Below are 17,998 nucleotides of genomic sequence, written 5' to 3' on the forward strand. Positions count from 1 at the left end.
GGCTCCAGGCCCAGTCCTGCTTCCCACGGACCACCCCCAGCCTCGTTTCCCCATGAACCACGTGTAAAGGCCTTTGATCACGTGCACCAACTGTCGAATGCCGTGCACCTGCGGAGGAGGCAGTCATGCCAGACTCGACTCCAGAAGTCAGGGTCTCCCCTGCCCCTTGTCTGACGAGATCATCTCTGGCTGGGGACATGGGAGCCCCAGATCTTGCTCCCGGATCCTGGGGGAGGGGGTACAGGGGGTGGGAGCCCCCAAGGGAAGCATGCGGGGGGCAGAGAGGGGCCCATTCCCCGGGAAACACAATGACCCTCATGGCCCCAGACACTCGACCTTTATTTCTCTACCAGATTTCAGGTCAGCAGGTGGGTACAGGCCCCTGCCCCTCCTCTCCGCCCTCCTCCCCTACAGACATGGGAGACTCTGGGTTCTCTCACTTTCAAGAGAAGGGAGGGCAAAGGCTAGGGGGAGGGGCCGCTGAATGTTGAGCCCATCTGTCTGCAAGGCAGGCCGAGGGGGCTTTTGATTCTGGGGGCCAGGATGGGACATGGGTCTTGATTTACATATAAAATAATCACTCTGTACACTCTCGAGGAGGGGCAAGGACGCAGTCATTGCTCACCGCTGCTTCTGTGCCGAGCTAATCTTTGCCGGAGGGGCAAGAGATGAGTGCAGAGAAACATCTGTGTTCCTCGAACGCTCTCTTCCCTCCACGGAGGTGATCCAGGTGCTCAAGGGTCCCTCCAGCAAGGACGGAGAGACGGAATGTGCCCTTGATAACTCACCATTCTTAGTGACAGACACCCTTTTGGCTCATGGGTGTGCGGGGGGCAGGGGCAAAGACTAAGGCCGAGGATCACCCGGCCATGCAGAGTTGGAGATGGCTGAGCCCTGGGCTGGGTGGCAGGGCACAGTGTTCAGCGATCCCAAGGAGGTCTCAGGTCTCAGGCGGCAGGAACACAGAAGGCAACCCCATCCTCTGCTTGGTAGGGCAGGCAACGCAGAGATGGCGTGTTTCGTTTGCTTGGAACAGAGGACCCTGAGTCTGGAGCTGAGGTCGGCAGGCTGGCCATTTCCCAGGAAAGGGGGATCCCTGCTCAGCCCCCTCCCCCACTCCTGTGTCTCTCGCTGTGAGTCTTCAACTCCCTGCGTGGATAAACAGAAACAGGCTCAAGCCCTCGTGAGTTGATTCCAAGGAAGCAGAGTGGAATGGAGGGGGCTGTCTGTCCTCGCTGTGCACGGCTGGGTCCGGATGTCCCCTCTTCACCCTGGGGCCGACCAGGCCCCAGACCAGGCACTCGCTAAGAGTGAGATCAGAGTGGTTCCCAGAACTCCATCAGTGTAGACACGCCTGCAGGTCGCTAAGGGCATGCCCCGCCTCAAAGCAGGGGGAGCGCTCCGAGTGTGAGTGCACGTGCTTGTGATCCGGGGAGGAGGGCTCTGGGCCAGCTCCGGCCTCTGGGCAGGCCCCTCGCAGGCTGCAGTTCCTGGACTAGAGCCCAGAGACCTGAATCACAGAGCCCCCCGGCAGGCGGGAGCGGGGACGGAGACCCCAGGCCAGGCCTGGCGGTGAGCCCAGTGAGCAAGCAGGCGAGTGTGCAGGCGGGTGGGGAGTGGGGGCGGCGGAGGCGAACGCTTGGGCACCGTCACTCTGAGGTACATGCTGCAGACTCCACTCTGCTCCCCGCACTCACTGCTGGCCCTTGTCTTCTGGAAGAAAACCCGAGAGCGTGTGAAGACATATGTGTGGGAGCACACATCCAGGCTGGCTCCCGCGGGCCCCTTCCGGCCTCCTCTTCTCCCACTCTCCCATAGCATCTCTCGGTCAGTCCCCAGCCCTGCTCCATCCCTCTGGACATCCCCGGGGCTTCCTTCACCCCACGTATTCCATCAACACCCCCAGAGCATCCGACGCCCCTTCTCCTCTTGGTTTCTAGTTTGGTGAACCACCACCCACCAGGAAGAGGTCCGGGAACCAAGACCACCCTGACACCTCGCCCATGTCTCGTCCTCTGCTGCCTCAAGGCCTCTCACCAACACCCTCCTGCCCCTGGCATCATGCTACAGACTCAGCCCACCGCTCCCTTCCATGGCTCCCTAACTGCCATCAGAATAAACCCCAGGCCCACCTCACATCTTGAACCCTCCCAGATCGGTTCACACTCAATCTCTCCAGGTCTCCCACCCCCTCAGCAAGGCCCACAGGCCTCCGCCTGGCAGATGCTCAGCCACACCTGGGCAGAGCCAGGAGGTGGGGCAACGGGACACCCCACAACCCCCCGGGGCTGACCCAGCACCCACAGTCCTCTGAAGGACACATTCCTCATAAATCGTGGGGAAGTCATGAGCATCAGTCCTCTGCAAAACTTCCCTAAAAGGCCACCAGGCTGGCTTGGGAACATAACAGGGTCTCTTGTCTCACCCCTGCCCGGGCTGCCTTTAGGAGACCCAAGGGACTGCGGCCGCATGGGGCAGATCCGTCTAGGCTGCCAGTGGGCACACTCCACCCTATCTCTTTGATGTGGGCACAGATGCCCAGCCTACAGGCCCCACGCCACTCCTGACAGCTGAGCATCACACTCACAAGCCAAGCCTCACCAGGACCACAGTCAGCATCTCAGGTTATTGGTGGAGGTGGAGGCACCGCCTGGGACCAGCTCACCCTGGGCCTCAGTGTCTCCCCTCCCAGACCAGCTCTACAGGCCCCAGCAGCCTCCCTTCCTCTAGCCTCGCCCCCCACCTGCCCTCCTTGGTGATCCCAGTTCTTCCTATGCCTCCGCCCTTCTGTGGCTTCCACTTCCCTGAGGACAATGTCCAGGGTCCTTACCTTGGTAACCGAGGCCCCTGCCCAACTCTGGACTCACCCCTGTACCCTGCACTCTGAGTCCCAGCCCCACTAAGAGCCCAGCTCCTTCTCCGCCAAGTTCAATCCTTCCCTTTCAAACCTCTGCTCAAACCCTACCTCTTCTATAAACCACCCCAACCCCGGCCTCGCAAGGATGCTCCCTCCCCTGTCCCGTCCTACTAGGGGCCTGCTCCCCTCCCCAACCCAGCCAAATCCTCCACCATCCAGCAACCAGCACTGGAACAGTGTCGGAAACAGAGGCTTCTCCCCTTGGCTGAGAAATAGCCTCACTTGGGAGTTTTCTCGAGAAAACGTGCGGAACCTCTTGGCCAAAGAAAGCTCTTGAAGACACGAAGCTGTCTGAGCTGCCCGCACCCCCAGGAGGCCTGACTGTGGAGGTGAGCGAGTGTGACCAAGGTCAAGCCTTCTGGGTGGACCAACCCCCAACTTTGCGCTCCAGCCGGAGTCAGGGGTCCAGAAGATAGAGTTTCAGACGACAGAGCCAGCTCCTCCTTCACCTCCCCTGGAGCGTCCACTGTGCTCAGTCGCTTCAGTCGTGTCCGACTCTTTGCAACCCTATGGACTATAGCCCGCCAGGCCCCTCGGTCCATGGGATTCTCAAGCGTCCAGAGTAGGGGCCAGAAAAAACCCCGCAGCAGGCACAATGCTGTGTCCGGCTCCCCTCCCTGCACCTGTGGGCTGGAGCCTTGCTTTGGCTCCCACTCCCACCAGCTCCACTTTCCCCTTTGGCTGAGCCCTCCTTTTCCTCCACCATGTCTGGTCACCCTGTGGACAGACTTGGGGTGGGCCAGCTTCTCCAGAGAGTGGAGGCTGACTTGTTTTGGCCTTTTTAATAAGACAAAATATTTTCAGTGCCCAGGAGGGCTGGCCAGCATGGGAGACGGGGGCTGATTGACTGCCTTGGTCCCTGCGGAATCCAGACACGTGATCTATTTATAGCACCCCACCCCCACCCCAGGCATGCCCCCCAGGCCTGGGATACATTCCTGCCAGAGGTGGCCCTTAAGGACCCACCCAGCTGCTCAAGCACAGGCCTCGGTCATCTCTGGGCCTAACATGGGCCAGCGGCCTGGCCACAGACCCAAGGCCTTGGCTCAAAGTCCCAGGAAGAGGGAGTTTCTCACCCCTGCTTCCTCCCTCTCTGGGCAATTCAAAGAGCGAGAACAATCCCGTCTCCCTGCCCTCAGGAGGTTCAGAGCTGCCTGCTCTCTGAGCCCCTGGCAGAGGTGGGTAGAGACGGACAGCATGCCCCAGCCCGCCCCTCCACACACCGCCCCCCCACCCTGCCCTTCTGCCCTCCTTCCCGAGGTAAGACAGACCCAGAGATGGGAACTCAGAAAATGCACCTTTCACCCACCCACAAGGTGGTGCCAAAGAGGCCGACCCAGTGTGGTCTGGGGTCCCAGAGGAGGCAGTCAGCGGCTGCCCAGTCTGTGTCTGGGAGGCCGTCCTGACAGTGCCTGCATTGCGACAGGCTCAGCTCAGAGAAGTCAGAGGGGAAGACCCAGAGCAGGGCACAGCAGGCCGGGCGGGGCAGGGCTGGCAGCGAGCAAGGAGAGCGAGGCAGCCCAGCCCTGAGTGGTGCTCCCATCGGCAGCCTGGTGAGCCCAGGGCCCCGGCCCCTAAGTGCAAGACCCTGCCGACACCCACTGCAGACTGGGGGCGGAGGCAGGCGGGGAGGTGGGCCGGTAGTGGGGTCTGGGGCCTCCACTCACCATCCACGTGCTTCCGGGACAGGTACTTGAGAGCCTCGTCGAGCAGGATGACAGGCAGAGATATCTGGAGCACCGCCACCCACTGGCGCCCATTCAGTGGGGTCACTTGGAAGATGAGCTGGGATGGGGGCGTCTTAGTTAAAGGAAGGAGTGCCCAGAGCCCCCCACATCCACCGCTTCACACACCCCCGACTACAGTGGACTCTTCACAAACACGTCTAAGATGGCCCCCCGTCCCGCCTCCAGATCTGTGTCCACTCAGTCTCCTCTGTCCCAGGCGCCCTCCCCTGCTCTCACCCGCAGGACCAAGTCCTTCTGTCCTGGTGGGAAGTGGGAGGAATTCTGCACTGGCAAAGGGCATCATCTTTCCTCCTGTCCCAGCCTTGGGGGACCTCTTTTTTTTTTTTCTATTTTTTTCTCCCCCTACCTGTTCTGTTCCCCAAGTCTGGGAGGGATGTCCTGAAGTGGGGGACACATCTGGCTGACCAGGGTCCAGCTCCATGTGGTCAGGGAGCACCATCAGACCTCTCCCCCATCACAGCCACCAGGCAGTTTCACAAAGAGGCCCCGGAAATGCCCAGCCTCAGAGGGGAATTAGGGCCCTGTGACCCCAGGAGCTGCAGGAGGGGAGCAGGGCTGGGCAGCGACTCACAGGCAGGGGCGGCACAAGCAGAATGAGGAAGTGCAGGGCCATGGACATGGCCACGGCCGCCAGCAGCCAGGGGTTCAGCCAGGGCGGCATCCGCAGCAGTGACTGGTTCTCCGACACGCTGTTGAGGGCACACGGGGCGCTCACCTCAGGCCAGGATGCGGGCAGGCCCCACTCTGGTCCACCACCCATCCCCCAAGTGAGGTGCAGGGAGGAGCTGGTCTGAGTTTCAGCATCGTCCTCTAAGATCCGGAGTGCTTCTGGGAATGCAGCCAGGAGGGGTGTGTGGCTATTGCCCACTCAGCCCCCAGGGGCCAGTCCTGGGGCTCGGACCCCCTTTCTCTGACCCTCAGACCTAATCCTGGCCCTTCTATTCTCTCAGACCTCAACCATGTCTCCCTTGATCGCCTGGATCCCAATTCTAGCCCCCATGGGCTCTCAGAACCCTCCTCTGGACCCTTCTGACCCTCAGACTGTAATTCTGGACACCTCCACCCCCAATCCTGGGCCCCTACTGACCCTCAGCCCCTGTCCCAGCCCCCGCTTCAGGCCCCCTGCCAGCCCACCTGTTCAGGGCATTGCACATCTCAATGGTCACCAGCACAGACAAGGCCATGGTTGTGGGGAAGCGTGACTCAAAGACCTCGCAGTCAATGCCGGCGAAGACTGGATTGTCCTCGGAGCACTTCAGGAAGTTCCTCTGGGGGCAACCAGGTGAGATGGGGTGCAGGCAGAAAGAAGAGTGGCGGAACCAGGGCATGGGGAGCCTCACCCCACCCCCTCACCCTCAGCTTACATCTGAGGACACAGTACAGCCAGTGCTGCTGTGGAGAGGGAGGGGTGCTCGCCCAGGGAGGGGTGCTCGCTCACCCAGGATGGGGACAGAGGGGCTGCATTGTGCCAGGGGGTAGGGCAAGATGTACTGCGGTGGGGTTGTGCTGAGAAAAGGGAGAGCAGCTGGTATGAGGCTGGGGAGGACGGCAGGGGGCCCTGGAATCAGGAGGTGAGGGCCTAAGTATCAGAGGTGCAGGGGTTAGGAGAGGCAGTGATTAAATGAAGCCACCAAATGAGTTGGGCTTCCCCGGTGGCTCAGAGAGTAAAGAATCTGCCTGCAATGCAGGAGACCCGGATTTGATTCCTGGATTGGGAAGATCCCCTGGAGAAGGAAATGACAACCTACTCCAGTATTCTTGCCTGGAAAATCCCATGGACAGAGGAGCCTGGCGGGCTACAGTCCATGAGGTCGCAAAGAGTCGGACACAACTGAGCAACTAATGCCAAATAAGTAAATGCATATGAAAATCAATCAGCAAAATTATACTTGAATAGAATTCACCTTTAGCTGGTAGAAGACGAGGCTGTGAGCGTGCGTGCTAAGTCGATTCAGTCATGTCCAACTCTTTGCAACGTGACCCTATGGGCTGTAGGAGCCAGGCTCCTCTGTCCATCGGATTCTTCAGGCAAGGATACTGGAGTGGGTTGCCATGCCCTCCTCCCGGGGATTTTTCTGACTCAGGGATCAAACGCAAGTCTCGGGTCTCCTGTACTGGCAGGCAGGTTCTTGACCACGAGTACCATCTCGGAAGCCCAGAAGATGAGGCTACTGGGGCCCTAGTCATGATTATTAAATAAGATTCCATTCACACCTCTTCATTTCTGCCTCTGAAATCGAGCTCTACCAGACCTGCCCTTCGCTCATGACAAGGCCTAACACATGCATGGTCAGGTGATGGCTTGCTACACAGCTTCTGCACAATGAACAAGGAGCTCTCAGGACTCAATAAGGGAGGTGGCACTTGCCCCTGTGGCCCCAGGGGAGTTTTCTTCCTGCCCCCTGAACCTTGCTCTCAGAAGCTGCTGTAACAAGATGCTGAACCGAGGCCACTAGTGAGAACTTCCGTCTGGTTCTCTTCCGCACCATGGGGATTCGCGTGAACATTCACAACCATTATACAGCTCTGTTCTCCAACATCTGGCCCCTGGAATCTCCTCTGAAACAGTGATCCTTTTAAGATTAAAGTTTAGAAATGAGGGCCATGTGCTGCGAAAATAAGCCTCAATGAGAAATCTGTAATACGATCAGCGGCCTGACCTCCTGCCCAGGAAATCCATCCCTCATTCCCCACACGGCATAAATGCGGGTAGAGCGACTCCGTCAGCCTGAAGGGACTGCTGGTTCTTTCCTCTCTTGTGCATGATGCAAAATGATAAAAGACCATGGCTTGGCTAGACTTCTCTCTTGACAAAGAGATGGAGAGTCTTATTTAAATCAACAGAGGAGGGAATTTCTCCAAAAAAAACTGAGCTCCAGTATTTGGGACAAGTGCACAGCTTTATTTGGCACTGATCACAGGGCAGAGAAAATGTCCTAAACTTTGAAACCACCCAACTGACCAAGAGGACAAATGTTTTTTCGGGTTGTGTCACCACTGTCAGGCCTCACCTCCAGATCTTAACGGTAAGGACCTTCCTCAAACGTGTACACGCAGATGCCATGCACACACCTCCCATTTGGGCACATGTGTGCCTGCATCCCTATGCCCGCGCATAGGGAAGACAATGAGAATAGAATCACATGGAGGTGTTTCAATAGATTAACATCCCGGGACTTCCCTGCTAGCACAGTGGGTAAGAATCCGCTTGCCAATGCAGGGGACACAGGTTCGATCCCTGGAAGATTCCAACTGCCACAGAGCAACTAAGTCCTGAACAACCGAATTCCACGTGCCCTAGAGCCTGTGCTCTGCAAAAAGAGAAGCCAAGACAACGAGAAGCCTGTGCATTGCAATGAAGAGTGACCCCTGCTCACCACAACTAGAGAAAGCCCACGCACACCAACGAAGCCCCGTCACAGCCATACAAAAACAAAAACACCCTGCCCAGTTCCGAACTTCTGGGTCTCAGCAGTGAGCGCCTGCACTGTGCCTGGGTCCTGGCCGCAGTGTGGCCTCCTGCACTGTTCATCAGAAGGTGCTCAGGGGCTGGAACTTCTGCCTCGCAGTTTCATCGTGAGTACCCCTCCCCCGGGGGGTGGCAGGCCTGTTTCTCTGGGTGAAGCTACTGTTCTCCCTACTCCTTCCCTTGGCCTCCCTGGCTATTTCCCATTCGCCTTCACCTGTGAGCCTCCCTCTGGGTTTCATTAACATTTACATAGCTCTTACCACGTGCCAAGTGTTGGTTTAGGCACTTTATATGTACTGACTCGGGTAATCGTCTGGATAGCCCTACGAGGCAGGGTCTATTACCCAGTTTATATGGGTGGAGAAATGAAGAGAGAGGTTAAGTAGCCTGTTCCAAATCACACAGCTTGTGTGTGATAGAACCTGGGCGTGAACCTGGGCGGCCAGGATCCAGGATCTACTCTCCTGCCTTTATTCAGCATCCCTCCAGGAATGCTAGCAGGGCTCTGGGCACCTCTCCTGAAATTCCAACACCTGCAGCTGAGAGTTCTACTTTAGGTCTAAGTCTTGACCACCTCCGAGTTCCATAGCCTCCTGCCTTTTCTCTGCGGAAGCATGGCTCACTATAAAACGTGACCGCCCATTTCCCTGGCTCTCTCCCCCACCAGACGGGACACTCTCTGCAGATACTCTGCCATTTCAGTCACCACCATTGCTCTAGCAATTTGTGCCTGGCACAGTCAGTGCCTAACAGCCACTTCTCGCCCAAGTGGATAAATGAGAAATGGAATGATCTGAGGACAGTTGGGAAGGTGGCCCCAGGGGGACTGAGGGCTGACTGGTGGTGGGTATGGGATGTGTGTCTACCAGGACTCCAGGGGTCTGGCTGGGGTGACCAGGGAGGAGGTGGAACTGAGATGCAGATGGAAGAAGAGGGAATTGTTTGCAAAAGGGCAACTGATTTTGACTTTGGACTTGGTGAGTGCACTGGGACCATGGGCTATTCCATAGGAGGTATGCAGCTGGCTGTATGGGACTGCTCAGAAGGTTGATATGGGGGGAGGTCCCTGGAGATTTGGGCTTCATAGCCCAAAGGAGGGTGATAGTGGGACAGGAGGAAGGCTGTAGCAGGACGGTCAGCACACCCCACTCTCCACCTGCCGCCCCTACAGGAGCTGCAGGGGCAGGTGTCCGATCCATCTGCCAAGGGCTAGGGGCCACCAGCCTTTGGGATAGGGGTCTGGGTCCAGGCTCTGCACTGCTGCCAGGAGGGGAGCCCCATGTGCTTGAGGGTTGGTGGGAGAAAGAAAGCACCCCCAGCTGCCTCCACCTAGCTGTGAACCCCAGAAAGAGCCCTCACATTGCCCCTGGGGGTGGGGAAGACTGTTTCCCTGACACACCCAAGACGGGGGCAGGAAGTCAGGGTCCCTCTCTTGAGCTCTTCTGTCTACAGGAAAATAGAAAGGCTAACACACCAGAGGAAGGAAAGTCTACATCCAGGCAGATCTCTCCTTTAAACCAGAAACCCACCACTGGCCTGGCCAGAATTGCTGTGACGGTTCTTTCAAGCAAAAGAGATGCGTTGGCTGCTCAGACAGAAGGGCGGATGGACAGACAGCAGTTGAGGTCAGGATGGAGGTGGCATCTCCTTGCTTACTTCCAGAGCTAGGCTGAACTAAGCCAGGCCTGTGGTGTGCACCTGCCAGCCAGGGGACTTCAAGAGGTCAATGGGTCCTTTCCCCAAGAGACAGGTTGGCTATAAAAGCCTGGAAGATTCCTTCCCTCCACTATTGATCACTTCAGTCTGACCCTCTGCCAAAAGTTCCACCATTTAGGTGCTCCTATCACTGAGCCCTCAATGTTCGGGAAGTTTCCCAATAAAGGTAAGGCTTCCGGGCAGTGAAGCCCTGAGGCTCCCTGTAACTGAATGACAGGGGGAGCGAGCAGCAGCTTCTCTGGCTCGGGGGCTGTGCTGCTGTCTCTAGGCCTCTGGCGGCTTCTGAGCTTGTTTCCTTAAGTGGCGGGCGTCTACAGGTGTACAGGGGTGGGGAGGGACAGCCACTGGCCACCTGTGGGGTTCTGGATTCCCTCTCTCCTGGAACTCCAACAACAACACCTCTCAGATGACCCCAATGGGCTTCCTGGCCATCCCTTGCTTACCAGCTGGTAGAAGGTGACCTGCGGTCCCTCGGCATCATATAGGAACCACCAGGTGGCAGCAGCCACTGTGGCCAGGCCGACGTACACTGTGGGGAGGGCAGGAAGAAACTGGCTATAGTGCACGCCTGTGGTTTTCTGGCATCTGATTCCCTTTCCCAATAATCTGCTGAATCTCTGTCAGGGAACCACTCTCTCCCTTTAGTATGTAGTACCTACCCTCAGGGTCAGCAGAGGCCCTGATGGGCAGTCAGCATCTGCTCCATCCCTGGCCACAGCAATTGGCAAGGAGATAGGCAGGTGACACGACATGGGTGGAGAACAGGCCTGAGAATTTCATCCTATTTCTACAGAAGTGATAGGATAAGACTCTTTCTTCTGCTTTATTTGGGACCGTAATGGGGCAAGTCTGAGGACTGGAGCTTTGGCAACCATCCTGCCATCCCAAGGGGCACCTGCTTAAGAATGAAGCTCAGGCAGAGCTAAAATATGCCAGTGACAGTCTGAGGGCTGGATCCAGACATGCCTGAAGCATACCTAGTCTTTTCAGTTACATGAGTCCACGTACAGTTTTTCTTGACATAAGCCAGGCTGAGTCATATTGGTCTGGAGTTTGTAAGTGTAACTGATACAAGGGTCTTAGGAAACTCCAGGAATCCCTATGAAAGCTGGGGCCCCACTCACCTCCAATAGCCAGATATCGGAAGAAGAGCCAGCCACTGATGAGGGCCTCTCGAGGGTTTCGGGGTCGTTTCTCCATAATGTCCAGGTCTGGGGGGTTGAAGCCCAGGGCTGTGGCAGGTAGGCCATCTGTGACCAGGTTCACCCAGAGCAGCTGCACAGGGATCAGGGCTTCGGGCAGGCCCAGAATTGCTGTGAGGAAGATGCTGGAACCAGAGTCATGGGCTTGAGCCCCCAGCAAATGGAAGGTCCAGCTGCTACTCACACCCAAGGCCCGGGAGTGCCCCCCACTGTCTCTGCAGCAGCCCCGCCTCACTCTGCTAGTTCTGATGTGTGTGCACGAGTGAGAAGTGGGTGCATACATTCTGGTCACACTGGGCCACCCCAAAACCCCCAGTCTCAGCTCTGGGGCCTGGATAGACCCGCCCTTTAGGCCTCTTCCATTGAGGACAGGACACAAGTTCTCTTTAAGACACACACACAGACACACACATGTGGACAGTGCGTGCCTGAGCAGATACACATTTGTTCACAGATGTGTGCAAAACACCTAGTGCAGGACACACAATCCCACAAACATAAGCAAACATCTACACGCTTGCCCTGACGTGCACAGATGCAGAGTTCTTACACGGCCAGGCAAACGTGCGCTCACCATTCGCCACAGGCGTCACTCACATGTGAACCTAAGTGTGTACACGATTACATGCGAGCACAAATCCTCGGTGCTTGTACTCATGCCCAAAGATGAACAGGAAGTCACATGTACACGTGTACACAAGCCTCTCACTCAGGCACACACCCTGTGTGCACACACACAAACATATTACTGCCCAGAGGTGAGGTGAGTTCTCCCATCTCGCAGGACTCTGAAAGTGGGAAGAAGGTCATGGCTGGAGGGATGCCAAGGGATTTCTCCAGCACCACCCTGGGGATTAAGGTACATCAGGGGTTCTGGAGAATGATGGGTGTCCCTGTTCCTGCCCACCCTGAGGTGGGACTCTGGAAGGTCCCAGTCTTCCAAGGAAGGACACGGGTCCCGTCACCCCTGCAGCCCCATCCCAGGACCAGGCATTCTCCCTGTCGCCCCATCCCAGACCAGGCATTTTCCCTGTCCTGGGGATCCACAGCTGGTCCAGAGGGCTGGGAGGATGGAACACAGGGCCTCACCAGACAACCTCGCCAACGTTGGAGGAGATGAGGTAGCGGATGAATTGCTTCATGTTGCTATAGATGGCCCGGCCCTCCTCTACCGCGGCCACGATGGAGGCAAAGTTGTCATCTGAGAGTACCATCTCCGCCGCTGACTTGGCCACGGCCGTGCCAGAGCCCATGGCAATGCCAATCTCTGCTTTCTTCAGGGCTGGGGCATCATTCACTCCGTCTCCTGTCTGAGGGCCAGGTTAGGGGGCTTCACACCTGAGAAACTTCCCTGACACCTGCCTGACTCCCCTCCCTGAGCCTGTCGCCAAGTTTAGGGGTTGTCCCCGAGGAAGCAGACAGCTGAATGGAACCAATGGTGAGGTCATGAGCCTAGAAACTGATCTGGGGCAGAGGCTAAGGACAGGGCAGGGAGTGCAGACAAGGACAAAATTGAGAAGAAGGTCAAGTTTAAGGTCAGAGAGGATGGTGAGGTGAGGACGGGAAGAAGGTGAGTCAACATTGAGGGCAAAGATGAAATCAAGGTGGGATGTGGGGTAGAAAATGAGACTGAGGTTAAGGACAAAGTTAAGGTCAAATCAGGAATGAGGTGAAGGTCATGGCCCAGGTCAAGGGTCAGTTAGGGGTTGTAGTTAAGGTGAAGGCTGGAGCCAAGGTGAAAGACAGGGTCAAGAATGGACTTATGTTCAAGATAAAAAAATTAGATTAAAGGAGAGATCAAGTCCAGGCTATGGTCCCTATCAGGAAAGATGTCATGGTAGAAGTTAGAGTTGATGTCAAAGTCAAGATCAAAGCTGAGGTCAACATAAAGTAATAGATTGTTGGGGGGGGGGTCAATGTCAGGGATCAGATCAGGGTCCAGGTAAAGACTGGAACTCGTATCAAGCTTGAATTGAGTAAAGGATCAGTTTAAGGTGTTTAAGGTTGAGGTCAGGGACCAAGTCAGTGTGAAGGTCAAAAATAAGAGCCAAGAACAAGTTTACAGTTGTGGTCAAGTCAAGGTTGGTGCCCAGCTCATTATCAGGTCAAGACTGAGCCACATATAAGAATTAAGGTCAACATAAAGGACTGGGATAGGCTGGAGGTCAAGATTATAACCTGAGGTCAAGAGAGGGGAGAGTGAGATCGAGGTTAAGAGTAAGATCAGCGTTGATGAAGAGGTCAGCAATCAAGAATGAGACGGAACAAAAACTGAGACCAAACCCAGTGTTCATCCAGAGGGGAAGGGATGAAGAGACGGGTATTACAGTGCAATGCCACTGAACAGTACACGAAAAATCATGGCACTGAGTCCCCCAACAACATGGATAAACCTCAAAGGAAAAAGGCCAGACAAACAGCAAATGCTGTATGATCCCACTCATGTGAAAATCCACGAGAGGCAAAATAATCCATGATGCAAGAAAAACAATCAGAGCAGAGACTGCGAGTCGTGGCTGGATGGAGAAGGTGTGTAAAGGAACCTCATGGGTTATGCTAAAGTTCCCTCTCCTGTGTGAGGGCAAAATGTACTGATGTCTACAACTGAGTCTGAAATGCATTAAGGAAGATGGGTTGAAGGTGGGTAGATGGACAGGTATGCGATAAAGCAAATATACCTATGCTATTTACAGACTCTAGACAGCAGATATTTACAGGCATTCGCTATAAAAATAATTTCAATTTCTCTTTGGGCTTGAAATTTTTTGAGATAAGATGTTGGGAAAAATAAGAATGAAGCAGAGGCAGGGGTTGGCCAGTTGCTCTTTCTAAGCCCTGTGGTCAGTGCTTCCCACCATACCCCAGGCCGCCACCTCCCCGCAGGCTCCCAGCTTGTGGCCTCACCATGGCAGTGATCTCATTAAAGGACTGCAGGTTCTCCACAATGCGGGACTTGTGGGCGGGCTCCACCCGGGCGAAGCAGCGGGCCGTGCGGCAGGCATGGCGCTGCTGCTCGGGGCTGAGGTCATCAAATTCGCGGCCCGTGTAGGCCTTGCCCGCCACGTCCTCCGTGTCCTCGAAGATGCCAAGCCGGCGGCAGATGGCCACGGCCGTGCCTTTGTTGTCCCCTGTGATCATGACCACACGGATGCCTGCCTGGTGGCAGCGTGCGATGCAGGCAGCCACCTCGGGCCTTGGAGGGTCCAGCATGCCCACGCAGCCCACGAAGGTCAGGTCCGTCTGTAGGGAGTGGGCAGATGCCAGCGGGGCCCGAACCCATCCTCAACCTGCCACCTGCCTAGCGCTGCAGGCGGACACACGGGCCCGGGGCCCCAACACCCACCTCCTCCTGCACACCCACCTCATACTGCAGGTGGACACACAGCCCTGGGGTCCCAGCACCCACCTCGTACTGCACAAACTTGCTGCAGTCATCCAGTTGCATGTCCTCCTTCCTCGGGGGCATGTCTCGGGTGGCCAGTGCCAAGCAGCGCAGTGTGTCCAAACCTGAGCCCCAGTCCTTGACCTTGGCCAGGATCTGCTCCCTGGAGGTGGTGTCCAGGGGTACCGTGCGGCTCCCCACACGGACTGAGCTGCAGCGCTCAATCACACTCTCAGGAGCCCCCTGCAGGAGCGGGACAGGGGAGGAGACAACTCGGTCAGTCGAGACCTCTTCCCTCCCTCCTGCTTAACTGTGAGTTGAGGCCTAGATCTCAGGTAAGTAAGGTCACTCAAGGGACACACAATAAGGGGCGCAACAGAATCCATCCATCTTTAAGAAGGTTGGTGCAGGAACCAAGTGGGCCCCACTGTGAGAGAGCCCAGAGGGTAGGGGGGCTCACATAGAGTGTGATGCAGTGTGAAGCCCACAGCAGAACACCCCCCCACCCCGGCAATTAGCCTGCAGCTGAGAAGGCCTGACGCAGCATTTTGGGGGACAGGGTGGGAATGGCACCCTCCTGCAGACCCTGCTGCCCTGCCAGGCTGGTGCTCCCACGATCCCAATTCTGTAGGGTGCTCTGCATCAGGAAGTGGGCTGAGCCCTGCTGGGAGACCAGAAACAGAGCCCAGCTGAGGGTGTGGGTGATGTGGCTCTGGAGGGTGGTCATGGGGTGCAGGGCTTCTCACTGGCCTTGGGGTCTCACCCTGGACCTCGTCCCAGGCCTGGAAAAAACCTCTGAATCCTCCATCAGTGCCTCATCCCTCTCCCCAAAAGGTACCCCAAACACTAGGGGGGTTTTGTTTGTTTTTTTGTGGCCGAGCCACAGGGCAGGCGGGATCCTAGCTCCTCGACCAGGGATGGAACCTGAACTTCCTGCAGTGAAAGTGTGCAGTCTCAACCACTGGAATGTCAGGGAAGTCCCTTGACATATATACATACACACAATATATATATACAGCATATATATATATATAGTCAAACACTGGGTATTTTAAGAAACCCAAACTCCCAATACAGAAGCTTTTTGTTTTAAAACAGGTTTAAACCCCCCACTGCAGGTTTTAAAACAGATTTTAAAGATTTTGCTTTACTCTGACTCCTACTTCATATTCAAAATCAGTGACAGGAAGGACTATGGATGAGAGTCCGGATGGAGCTGTTTCCTTTCCTCCTTAGGACTGTTTCCAAGACACAAAGCACCAAGTGTGGACACCAACCACGTCAACAGTCCCCATCAGAAGCAAAAGGGCTCCTGAGACAGTCCAGCCTGACCCGCTATTCAGACAGGGACCCAAGGCCCACGTGGGAGACGGTGGCCCCGAGGTCATGCGGCAAGGCCGTGCCTCTCAGATCAGACCTGGGACCACAGGGAGGGGCAGGCCTCAGCATCTGGCCTGGGTTTTACCTGCCCGACACCGGGTCCCCCTCCCAGTTCCCCGTGGCAGGCTGACCACCCTCATTCCAGAGGCATCCCTTTGCCGAGGGTCTCCCACCTCCCCCAGTGTCCCACGGCTGCAGGCTCTGGCTCGTCAGAGGACTGGAGAGCAGGCCCCCGGGGACTCCAGGTGTGCAGAGGCCCCAGGCCGGTCAGGCAGGCCCACCTTCACAAACATTTTGCTGCCCTGGGCCACCAGGCCAGGGCGGGTGGGCGTGCAGTACACTGACATGGACTTCCGGTCTCGGGAGAACTCCAGGGTGAATTCCTTCTGCATCAGCTGCTTGATGACCTGCGGGGCCCGGGTGGGTCAAGGCGTGAGGGGCAGGGCCAGCAATCCTGGCTGCTTCCTCGCCAGCTGCTCGACCCCATGAAGAGCCTCTTGCTCCCTACACGGTGGTGAATCTATCCTCTTCTAACCCCAACATTCAAGGCCTCCATGTCCCTCTCCAGCCCCAGAAATGCCCCAAAGTTGCCATTTCCTGACGAGGCTGGGTAATTTCTGACTCCAAGTCCTTGCCCACACTCAGCTGTTCCTCTCTTTTTTCCCTAGACCAGTCTTACTAGATAGGCATCTGAGGTCCTTCTTCCTCCCAGAAGCCTCCCAGGACTTCCTTCCCCTCTCTCCCTTCTCCCGATGCCCCAGAAGCCCCAGCCACACGGACTGTGGCCAAGGCCCCCATGCTGCTCACCGCGTTGCAGGCGCCAGCTCGTTCCACCCGGGAGAGAGTCTGCAGGTCCGTGTCAAAAACATTCATCTTCTCCACCAGGCATGTCAGGGCTGTCTCCGTGGCCTCTCCCACCTTCTCATACACACCCTTGGCCTAGAGGGGCCCAGGTACAGGGAGTCAGGGTCGGGGCAGCCCCCGGTCTCACCTCCCATTCACTGCCTGAGCCTTGGAGCTCCCAGGCACTCCTGCTTCCCTCCCTCTTCTCTCCCTGAGGCTTCATATGCCCCTGCCTCCAGCACTCTTCATAGGCTTACAACAGCCAGTGCCCACCCAGGCCACTGCTACCTCCCTCTTGAGCCCCATGCCCACTCATGCAGTTGCTGCCCGTTGGGCTTGATTCCCTTCCGACCCTCAGTCTACCTCCATCTCTCTGTATGTGCCACTCTAGTGACTGTTCCGGCCAAAATGGCAGCTAGAAGCTACCTGAGCTCTTCCCTCTTTCACCTAACTGGTCACCAAGTCCCAGGATTTTGGCTCCAAACTCTCTCCAACCCATGTCTACTCCCCTCTTCCTGAAGCCCCAGCCAGGACTCAGCTGACATTTCTCGGGCCCAGATGACCACACAGGGCTCCCTGGCCCTGGTCTTGCCCAGTCTGTTCTGTCCTCCACACTGAGACTTAGGTGATCTTCTGTGAATGCAGATCTGACCATATCACTCCCCTGCTCTATGCCCTTTGCTATCTGTCTGCTGCCCTCAGCTGGGCATCAGACTGACTTGGTCTGGCCAAGTGCCCCCATTCAGGGGCAAAAAGCCTCCCGTGTGCACCATGCTTCTGCTCCAGCCACAAGAAAGAGTTCACTGCCTAGATCACATCAGGTTATAGTGGCCTGTGGACCGTTTCTGGGCTGTGCCTTTTGCTTTAAACACTTCCTAGTGTTTGTCCCCTACACCTCTTCTCCCAGGCATCCCTGGCCTTTCTGCCTTTTACATTACAGTCCCCCACAGCCCAAGAGCCCCAGAGCAAGGTTCTAAAGCCAAACCGAGGAAGAAGCGGGGGGCAGTGTGGATGGCAGTGCTCCTGGGGTGTGGCACTCCCAAGCGGCAGGGACTTCCAATCCTGGGAGCTTGGATACTCTGGGAGAAAGGTCTGTTCTGAGCGCCTGGATACTAGGGAAGTCACTGAAAGTGGGTAGGGACCCACCTCGTTGTAGTCCAGTGCTGAATCATTGCACAGGGCACAGATGGTCGCCAGCTCCACCAGCCCATCAAACTGCCCGCAGCGCACTCGCCGCTCTCCCTGACGCCTGTGGAGCCAGAGGGTCAGAACTGGGTTCTTGGCCCCGCCCCTGGGCGATGCCCAGTATGTTGGCCGCGCCCCCAGGAGGCCTCGCCAATG

General features: G+C 56.7%; 1 protein-coding gene across 5 annotated transcripts in view; it reads right to left on the minus strand.

The window, feature by feature from the left end:
- Window positions 1–320: 320 nt before the first annotated feature.
- The window catches only part of ATP2A3 (ATPase sarcoplasmic/endoplasmic reticulum Ca2+ transporting 3), a 34,310-nt gene continuing 16,632 nt past the window's right edge, over window positions 321–17,998 (minus strand). Inside the window, exons 10-22 of one of the 5 annotated variants that reach the window (XM_061390725.1) lie at window positions 17,804–17,906; window positions 16,622–16,753; window positions 16,096–16,221; window positions 14,459–14,677; window positions 13,957–14,292; window positions 12,142–12,362; window positions 10,975–11,177; window positions 10,294–10,379; window positions 5,800–5,933; window positions 5,237–5,354; window positions 4,585–4,702; window positions 4,254–4,344; window positions 321–1,713 (exon numbers count right to left, since the gene is read on the minus strand). In XM_061390725.1, the coding sequence (XP_061246709.1) occupies window positions 1,650–1,713; window positions 4,254–4,344; window positions 4,585–4,702; window positions 5,237–5,354; window positions 5,800–5,933; window positions 10,294–10,379; window positions 10,975–11,177; window positions 12,142–12,362; window positions 13,957–14,292; window positions 14,459–14,677; window positions 16,096–16,221; window positions 16,622–16,753; window positions 17,804–17,906 (1,951 nt within the window). In that variant the 3' untranslated portion in view covers window positions 321–1,649. The other 4 variants (XM_061390721.1, XM_061390722.1, XM_061390724.1 and 1 more) reach the window with 4 other exon arrangements.

This window comes from Bos javanicus, chromosome 19, assembly GCF_032452875.1.
Source record: "Bos javanicus breed banteng chromosome 19, ARS-OSU_banteng_1.0, whole genome shotgun sequence".
Taxonomy (NCBI): domain Eukaryota; kingdom Metazoa; phylum Chordata; class Mammalia; order Artiodactyla; family Bovidae; genus Bos; species Bos javanicus.